Below are 10276 nucleotides of genomic sequence, written 5' to 3' on the forward strand. Positions count from 1 at the left end.
GAAGTAGAGCCCAGGTAACGAAAGAGAAGTCGTATGAGACTTCAAAACAGTCAGCAAATTAGTAGAGTCGCAATCCGGTAGATGACCAAATATATTATTTTATTTAATCAACTCTACCTCTAGACCGAAAGTATGCGGCAATTGTTCTCTGGCTGAAGTCGAGTTTTCGAAAAGTGGGACGGCTGCGGCTCCATCGGCCCTGTCATATGAAACCAAATACAAACGAAGAAGAAGCAGGTCGCACTCGATTTCGGCTCATCCAGACGTCTGGGAGACGCGTGAAAATTATCATGGCCATGGTCACGTCGTTCACGTCCGTATTAAACAGCTGTAAGGGAGTGCGCCGATTCGAGGCGCAATAAATGCGAAACCAAATAGTCTAAAAGTCCCTGCAGATGGCCGAAACTTAACTAAGCCCCAGCTAAACGGTTTCGACAACCAATTAAGAGCGAGATAATTGCCCGCGACCAAAAGTCCCCACGACCAAACAGTCCCTCTACAGCCTGTACTTGCTTGTATTGGTTTCGGTATCGTAACGTAATGCAAATCAGGATTTGCGTCAGCGTCTCAACGACAGAGCAGGTCCACAGTAGGCCGTCCGCTAGCAAAAGGCTCTGCTAGATAGTCACTGGCTTTTAGTGTCAGAACACTCTTCGTTGTGTACTAGCTGCATTTACGCCTATAGCTGACCTCGTGTAGAGTGACTGAGTCACTGGTTATTGATATAAATAAAGCAGGAAAAGACAAGTCAGAACAAAATGTCTGTTGAGGTATTGAACGATTTTGATCTTGTTAGTGCGACCGTATTCTTTAGTGTTGTCACAATTATTGTCGTATTCTGGAAGTGCTGCCACAAAAGGTAATGTCAGTCTGCATGTTTACGTGCCTAATTCAATATCATTTGCTACTCTACGGCTACCACCCGCTACCAGATCTTAATTTGAAATGGGTAGTAGTATTTGCGTACGTGTAGAGTGTCACAGTAGCTTTTCTGACACAGTGCCAGAAAGGGCGTAGGAAGCAAATAGTGACTGGTTCGGTCTAACGCGCGCTAATGGGTGGGGCAACGTTGCGCGCTAGTAGACTGGTAGGACAACACTATATCATAGTTCACATGGCTCACACTTCCCGAATCCGAGTATGTTAGCCACGCAGTTCAGTACTTCAAAGTATATAAATTAATGGTCTGGCTGCACGAGGTGATGCCACAATCACCAATATATTACTTATTTGACCGGCTATACCCGTAAAACGGAAGTTGATGCTATTGAGCATCTGGCGAAAGTGATGTTTTCGAATATTGGTCCGGCCATGGCCGGATCAGCCGGACCACGTCCTACGCCTATGGCGCGGGACGTAGACCTAATCCAATCGCGTTATTAAATTATTGTTGATATATTTTATTTAGTTAGCTATCCAATTGAATTCCGCCGGATTTGGCGCACTCATTTTTCAATTTTGGGCGCACACAATTACACAGTAACACTGCTTGTTTAGATCTAAGTATGCACGTGGTGACGCCTACAGCGTTGGTTTCTATCGGCTGTGATTGTCTTTGCTCTGAATTCGAATGAGAATCTGAAGATCAACTGCAGCACCGATTGCCATGTCAGCCTACGCCGTCACAAGTAGCGCAATTAACTGCTCCACCCTTAAGGTTCGTGACATGTGCCAAAATAGGAATAATCGCGCATCATGTGTAGGGATTTTGTCCATCAGGAGTAGGAATTTTGTGCATCAGGGATAGAAGTTTTGTGCATCAGGGGTAGGGTTTGTGCATCAGGAGTGGGGTTTTTGTGCATCAGGGGTGGGGGTTTTGTGCATCAGAGGCGGGGTTTTGTGCATCAGGGATAGGAGTTTTGTGCATTAGGGTAGAGGTGTTGTGCATCAAGGATAGGAGTTTTCTGCATTGGGGGGGGGGGGGTAGAGATTTTGTGCATTAGGGGTAGGAGTTTTGTGAATCAGGGGTAGGGGTTTGTGCATCAGGGTAGGAGTTTTGGAAATCAAGGGTAGGGGGTTTGTGCATCGGGGGTTTTGTGCATCGGGGGTTTTGTGCATCAGGGGTGGGTGTTTTATGCACGAGAGGTAGGGGTTTTCTCCACCAGGGGTAGGGATTTTTTGCATCAAGGTTAGAGGTTTTGCTCATCAAGGGTAAGGGTGTGTGCATCAGGGGTAGGGTTTGTCTGTCAGGGGATGAGGTTTGTGCATCAAGGGTAGGAGTTTGTGCATCAGGGGTAAGAGTTTGTGCATCAGGGTAAGGGTTTTGTGCGTCAAGGGTGGGGATTTTGCCCATCAGGGTTAGGGTTTTGTGTATCCGGAATAGGGGTTTTGCGCATCAGGGGTAGGGGTTGTGCATTAGGAGTAGGGATTTTGTCTATCAGGCGTAGGGGATCTGTGCATCAGGCGTGGGAGTTTTGTACATCAGGGAAAGGGTTTTGTGCATCAGGGGTACGGACCTTGTGCATCATACGTGGGAGTTGTGTAAATCAGGGTAGGGGTTTTGTGCATTAGTGGTAGGAGTTTGTGCATTATGGGTAGGCATTTTGTCTATCAGGCGTAGCGGATTTGTGCATTAGGTGTGGGAACTTTTTGCATCAGGGGGAGGGTTTTGTGCATCAGGGGTAGGGGCCTTGTGCATCAGGGGTAGGAGTTTGGTGAATCAGGGTAGGGTTTTTGTGCATCAAGAGTTTTGTGCATCATTTGTAGGCACTTCCTGCATCAGGGGTGGAAGTTTTGTGCATGAGAGGTAGAGGTTTTCTCCACCAGGGGTAAGAGTTTTGTGAACCAGGGTAGGGGTTTTGTGCATCAGGAGTTTTGTGCATCAGGGGTAGGCGTTTTGTGCATCAGGGGTGGGATTTTGTTCAAGAGAGGTAGAGGTTTTCTCCATCAGGGGTAGTGGTTTTGTGCATCAGGGTAGGGGGTTTGTGCGTCAAGGATAGGGGTTTTGTGCATCGGGGTAGGGGTTTTTGTGCATGAAGGTTAGGCGTTTGTGCATCAGGGGTAGGTGTTTTGTGCATCAGGGGTACGTGTTTTGTGCATCAGGGGTACGGTTTGTCCATCAGGAGATGGGGTTTTGTGCATCAGGGTTAGGAGTTTGTGCATCATGATAAGGGTGTTGTGCGTCAGGGGTAGGGATTTTGCGCATCAGGGTAGGGTTTTGCGCATCAAGGGTAGAATTTTTGTCTATCGTGGGTGGAGTTTTGTGCATCAAGGGTAGCATTTTTTGCATCAAGGGTTGGTTTTTCTGCATTAGAGGTACGGTTTTTGTGCATCAGGGGTAGATGTTTTGTCTATCAGGGGTAGGGGTTTGTACATCAGGGATAGGGGTTATGTCTATCCGGGGAAGATGATTTGTGCATCATGAGTGGGGATTTTGTGCATTAGGGGTACGGGGTTTGTGCCTCTGGGGTTTGAGCATCAGGGGTTGGGGTATTGTGCGTCAGGAAAATGAGATTTTTGCATCAGGGGTAGGTGTTTTGTTTATCAGTGGTAGGGGTTTGTGCATTGGTGATAGGACATTTTTGGTGATCAGAGGTAGGGTTTTGTCTATCAGGGGTAGGGATTTTGTGCATCATGGGTAGGGGATTTTGTGTATCATGGGTAGGAGTTTTGTGCATCAGGGGTAGGGTTTTTGTCTTATCAAGGGTACGGGTTTTGTGCATTATGGGGTAGGGGTGTTGTGCATCTGTAGTAGGGGTTTGTGCATTAGGGATAGGATTTTTGTGCATCAGGGGTAGAGTTTGTCTGTTATGGGTAGGGATTTTGTGCATCATGGATAGGAATTTTGTGCATCAGGGATAGGCGTTTTGTGCATCAGGGGTAAGGGTTCTGTGCATCAAGGGTAGGAGTTTTGTACATGAGGAGTAGGGGTTTTGAGTCAGCCCTGTCTAACGATCTAATTGTCTAGCACGTGGGCAAGAAAGTCTTCCTTTGATAATTATTTGCAAATGTAGCCACGGTATGCAGAAGTAAAATTTACAATTCATGCACTTTTAGAAAGCATATAAATTTGCACTTTTGAATGAAACAAATTTTGTAACTATTGGTAATTGTTTCAATACGTGTTATCGACTTTATGCCAACGCTACTATAGAATTGAGTCACCACTGTCTTTACCAAAGAGAAGATCTGCTTTTTAGTGCGTTGCATCGTCGTCCGGAGAGCTAATAAACACGTGGAATAGTAGAAAACGGTTTTCATGATTGCAATATACTTCGTTCTGTAACCACAACATACGGGTAGGGTAATCCGACGTAATTCCGCACACTTTTAGTTAGATGACCCCAGGTCCGGATCCAGAGGAGGGTTCAGTTCCCACAACCCCCTCTGTTCCAATGGGCGTGGTTCAACAATTTCATATAATTTTATTAGAAAAGTGAAAATTAGTAATGCTATAAATAACTGCTACCAGGTGAACCCCTCTTTCAAAAATTCCTGGATCCGGCCCTGAACCCGTATCTTCTGCAAGAGATTGCGTCCCGCGTTTACCTGCGTTTGGTTTCTTCGTTTGCTACAGTAGTATACGTGGACAGCTGTTCTTGGCACCATGCAACTCTACAAACAAGCAATTGGACATTTTCTACACTAGGGTCAAATATCAGGGGTGAAACTATTCCGCGCAGTTGCCGTTTCTCCCGCTGATGGCTGCAAACACGACACCTAGTTGGTGTATGTTTTATTAAAGGTTATAATTACGACTTGAGCATACATAAAGCAAAGTTAAACTTTTCGTAGGTTTTCTGCGAATGCTAACTATAGTGCACCATAGATGTTACTGATTTTGTCCTCCGCTTCTCCTCTCAGGCTCTGCACCATTCACAAACCCATGCCTGCTTCGTTGATGGTTTTTTAATTAATATATATATATATATATATATATATATATATATATATATATATATATACACATATACATATCAATTTACAATGAAATGATATGATATCCACTTTGCGCCCCACTAGGGCTCCCATAATGATGAGAAGTGTCTCGTAATCGGCGAATTTCAGTTGGTGATTGATCTTGCGCGATATGCACGAGCAGTAATAGTGTGTGTCTGTCTATCTTTGGAAAGTATGAAGTTACCAAACAACTTGCTAGCTAAAAAGTTAGAAGGTTTGTTCTACAAAGTGATACTCACCTTTGCATGAACAACACTAGCTAGAAAATTGTCCCGACTCACAAACAGGTATTCTAAAGCGCAAAACAAGAAGCTATCCAGCGAGTGTTCACACGTTCCGTTTCGTCTCCGTTGAAAGAAACGAAAATAATCGAATTCAATAGTGGCGAAATATCCCGTGTGCTGAAATATCCCGGATTACTCTACATAGCCATAGCAACCGAAAACACGCCGTTACTATGTGCATAAATCAAAATTTACCCAATAGCTAACGCTCAAACCTGCAAACACTTATAATGTACTATAACGTTTTGCTAGATTTTCAGCCAAGCTAGCAGTGCGTCCAGCCGGTATTCGTTTGTCGACCCTTCTTGCGTAATTTGGCGGATGATTCCACTGCTATTATAGAATTATCTGGAAGACCCAACAGTTTTGAAAGTTCTGTTTGTATTCGCGAAGATTGCGGGGCAGAGCTACTTTTAGTAGCCCTGCAGGTGGCCTCGAATTTCTAGACCAGAGAGCGCGCGAACTCTAGTCTGGACCAAGTCGATACTAAAATGATTTCGGAAGTATTTATCAATAGCGATGCTAAATGGTGTCTAACAGCGTAGGAGCGTTTTACCGAGATCAACATATCATTTTGTAAATGCCATGAGATCTCACGAAGAAAGAGACGTCTGCAGTGTTTGCAGCTATATCTTGGTACACGGCATGAAACGACGACTCTTTGATTCTTCGGCAGACCGCTAGTCTAACCGCTCGACTAGCAAGACTACCGCTCGACCAGTTGTCAAAGGTGATGGTCTGGCGACGCTGCTGTGCATGTCCTGTCACCGCAAGATGGAAAATATCGAAGAACTGAAGCTGAAACCGCAGAGTTTAGTCATTGTTCTGGCGTGCACTTAGGCGCCCACGAGGATTTCCCACGCGCGCAATCAGTGCTAGTGCACTTAGCATAACCAATTATTGCTAAGCCAATCAGAATTTACAACCGAGATTTAGGTTGTAGAAGCTGATTGGCTTAGAAAGGCTATTTCCAAAATCATTTTAGTATCGACTTCGTCCAGATTATAGTTCGCGCTCTTCGTGCGCTCTTCGTGCGCTCTCTGGTCTGGAAGTTCGAGGATACCGCTTGCAATTCTGTGCATCGCGACCGACCTCTCGATTGTGACCACTTTCAACTTGCAGCGCTGCCTGTTGCAACAAAGAAGCAGCCTTTGTATAGTACGCTCCTGCTGATCCATCGACAAGTACAGTACTGTAGATGCTCTAGCACTATCTGCGGCTCTGTTAGAAAACAAGTTTCCGTATTAGCAGGTGACCGTATATCAAATTGGGCGTGAAATTTGGCATGCAAATATCAAAACCAATCCGAAATTTTGCAGTGACGGTATTAATATTAAGCGTACAAAACCCCTACTCTGATGCACAAAAGCCCTACCCCTGGTGCGCGATTATTCCTAGTTTAGCACGTATCACGCGCCATACATCAAAGTCAATCCAGTTTGCATAGCTATGGATACCAATCTTATCACTCAAAGAATGTTTGCATCTTTGCAGTAGGGAGGTATGCCTATACAAGGCAAAGTGCAACAACCAAATGTGTAAGCGTGAGCAAAATATGCAATTTATACTTAGATAAAATTTACATGTTAAATACAACTACTCTCTAGTTAAAAAGAGCTACCTATATACCTTTACGATCTACAAAAAGCTCGGTACTGGACTCTAGACACGATCTTAGATTGCCTTTCTTAGACACAATATATGCAAAATTAACGAGATTCAAGTGATTTGCATGCGTGGCTATTACAACAATCAAACCTTTTTGAAAATTCTATACTCGTGTGTGTGTGTGTGTGTGTGTGTGTGTGTGTGTGTGTGTGTGTGTGTGTGTGTGTATGTGCGTGGGTGCGTGCGTGCGTAAGTGCTTGCGTGTATGTGTGTGTGTGTGTGTGTGTGTGTGTGTGTGTGTGTATGTGTGTGTGTGAGAGAGAGAGAGAGAGAGAGAGAGAGAGAGCAAGGGCCAGCAATTTTGCTGGGGAGTCGATAATCAGTTTGCTTGCATGAGAGGATGCATTCGTCAACATCCGGGACCTTTGGATCAGAGTTTGAGTGCGGGAGGGCCACATACATAAGTTCCCTTGGGCAAGGAACTAACATACACTTGCCTCTCTCTTCGGAGTGTCAGTTCTGTCCAGCAAGTTTGAAGCATGAAGTATGAAGTATGAAGTACAGCAAGTATGACGTACCTAGTGACATGATAGTGTGACTGCTGAAAGTGTAGAGTATAGCAAGTATAGTCATTGCATTATCGAACCTGGGCCCTAAGGGTCCTTGTAAAAATGTATGTATGTACGTATGTATGTATGTATGTATGTATGTAAGTATGTATGTATGTAAGTATGCATGTATGTATGTATAACACGCATACGTAGGCGGAAAATCAAATGAGATTTGTCGAAATCTCATTCGATTTCGTAATCACAAACAAGATTTGTCGAAATCGACAACTCAGTCCATCATGTATAACACGCGTTCGTAGGCGTAAAATACAATATCCTGACTTTAGTTCTGGACAAGAAGAAACGAAACTTCGTAATCGTTGTCAAAAGTTAAAGGATGACTATAGCGACCTGAAGACAAGAAACGAATATCTCGAGGCTTCAAATACTGAGCATAAAGATAGGATACAGGGTCTCGAGATTAATGTGCAACGCGAGAAAAGTAGCCGGTCTAAAGCCGAACAGGAGAATGTGCAACTTCTTGTTCGTCTACAAAAGTTGGAAGCTGAAATAACTTTAATAAACAGCTACCTGAAAAGTAAAACATTAATGTTTAACAACTCTATACCTACTTAGCTGACTATATAAACTGTTTATTAGAGAAACACATGGGTCATTGGCAGTGGGAAGACGAGCATCATCGTTGGCGCAGTTTTGACAATTCTACAGCATTTCAGCTAGAAAGGGCCTATGTCGAACGAACTGCAACAATCAAACGACTGTTTGAGGGCGCAAGTTGTTACAAATTTGATCTAAACGAAATGCATCAAAAGAATGTAATAACACGAAAAGTGCGAAAGATAAAGAGAGAGATGTCCGTTTTGGGTAAGACACATCAACTGTAATTACTAAAACACTAAGTCTTATTTAATAGTAATTTACGCATGCTAATCGACGTCAAGAATTACAGAAATTATTATGTTTAGATTATCAAAGCTCTCCCGACGTTTGTCTTGCTCCAGTAGTTATAGATAGTGATGAGTACAACGAAGTCGAGCCGTTGTTTTACAAAACCATGCCACGTTACTCCTTCAAAATCATTGAAATTCAGCGAGTTCAGAGTTGCCGTCTCTGGATCAAGTATCAACTTGCAAAAGATAGACTAAAAATAAAGAACGAAGATGAAGAAGTTAACGAAAAACTCTTGTTTCACGGCACAAGGAGGACAAAACCTTCGCAAATTTACACATGGCCCAACGGATTTGATTTAGCCTACGCTCGTCCAAGATTGTGGGGTAAAGCAATCTATTTCGCTGAAAATGCTTCATATTCAAAGGACTACTCGTATGAAATACCTAACTCTTACAACCACAGACAGATGTTTCTAGCAAAGGTCTTAACTGGTGTTTGTTGCAACAATGCGCCGCAAGATTCAAGACGAACGAAGCCCGAGGTTCATGGCAGAATGTATGATTCGTTAAGTGGCATGGCAAATGGGTCAAGAGTTTATGCCATCTTCGATAACTTGCATTCATACCCGTATTATTTGATTACTTACTCTCCCACTGTACCTGGTCTTTAAAACTCACCGAGACAGCTAGCTAAACTTATGTGTTTATGCAAAACATTTATGCAGTATTTGCAGTGACTTAGCATTTGCTAAATTTTTTATGCAAAAATCTCTGTGTGTGAAGCTTATGCAATATATGAATGATTATACATTTGAAATATGATTTTTTTTCTTATTATCATCTAATATTATCGATCAGCGTGTTTAGTTAATTAAGGAAATAAGAGGACACTGTCTATTTGTAATATCAATTATAAACAAATGCGTTCAATTCTTCTAATAATAAGCAATGTTAAACACTTTCTAAGCCCCGTATTTAAATCACGTGCCTACTTCAGTCTGCCTTGAGCCACAGTGAGTGCAACATCGAGCTATACACACTCGTAACCGTGACCCTTTTATTATAAACTCTCAATCTTGCTTTTCCGTGGTGGAAGCAACACTTAAGTGCGTTTGCCTGGCGTAAATCAGCCCAAATAGGAAGGTATTCGACGGATTCGTTTGAACATGCCTACATGCGCGCATGAATCATTGATGGAGTAACGTTGCCACAGGTCGTAACTCCAAACGCTAGCATTTCGTGTCAAGCAGAAAATGTGCTAACCTTTACCCTGCATACTTAGAGCCTTTGCAGGTCGTGTGGACACTAGTCGCTTTCAGAATCCCTCTAGGGTTAGTTACAGTAAGGTGTACTCAGCTGGAGTTGGAGACGTCTGACTAGTTACGTTCTACCTGTTGCTTGTGGGCGTTCCTTTAACGCACGCTAGCTTTCTACATCGCACAGAGTTGTGATCGCTACTCACCGAAAACAGCGGGATAACTTAGTATAAATCATTCTATAACGACCCACCTTGTCTCACACAGACAATAGAGAAGAAATGTCGTGAAACCATTGACGCTTAGGGCGCCGTCTACATTTACACATCAATTCACATCAATCATTGTCTACAGCAGCACAGAATAATCAAACAAAGAAAGCAAAGTCTAAAGAAGACCACATTCGCCTATAGGCGTGGCTTTAACGCACGTTAAAAATTTTTGTGGCCGTTGCGCATGCTCAGTTAGTGCAGGCAACATTTTAGCTAGAGGACTGTTTCGACAGACTGTTTCGGTTAGTGCTGTATACATCATAAGTAGATAAATACTGAGCACTGCGTTTGCAACTTTGCTACTCGGAAATGGCAGCACGTCTAGTTAGATGAGAAAATCACGTGATGTGGTTTGAGTGAGTAATGTGCTCAACAGCAGGTCAGAACGTTACCTCGCCGTTACAAAAACTTTCGTTGTTACTTTTAGGGTACGTCGACTCTTGAGCTCTCTGTCGCTAATTTACGGTTAACGTCACTCCCACAGTCACTTCCCCT

The 10276-nt window shown here is 43.3% G+C and overlaps 1 protein-coding gene across 2 annotated transcripts; it reads left to right on the forward strand.

Annotated features, from left to right (window-relative positions):
- Positions 1-749: 749 nt before the first annotated feature.
- Positions 750-9088, forward strand: LOC134181893 (protein mono-ADP-ribosyltransferase PARP11-like). 2 transcript variants are annotated; one of them, XM_062649174.1, is made up of 4 exons: positions 750-859; positions 7690-7940; positions 8003-8227; positions 8329-9088. In XM_062649174.1, exons 1-4 carry the CDS (start codon positions 759-761, stop codon positions 8922-8924), a joined length of 1173 nt encoding a protein of 390 aa, XP_062505158.1. In that variant the 5' UTR covers positions 750-758; the 3' UTR covers positions 8925-9088. The 2 variants fall into 2 exon arrangements, with proteins under 2 accessions (XP_062505158.1, XP_062505157.1); XM_062649173.1 differs by lacking the exon at positions 750-859 and having other exon boundaries at positions 7068-7940.
- Positions 9089-10276: the final 1188 nt, after the last annotated feature.

Source organism: Corticium candelabrum, chromosome 7 (genome assembly GCF_963422355.1).
Source record: "Corticium candelabrum chromosome 7, ooCorCand1.1, whole genome shotgun sequence".
NCBI lineage: Eukaryota > Metazoa > Porifera > Homoscleromorpha > Homosclerophorida > Plakinidae > Corticium > Corticium candelabrum.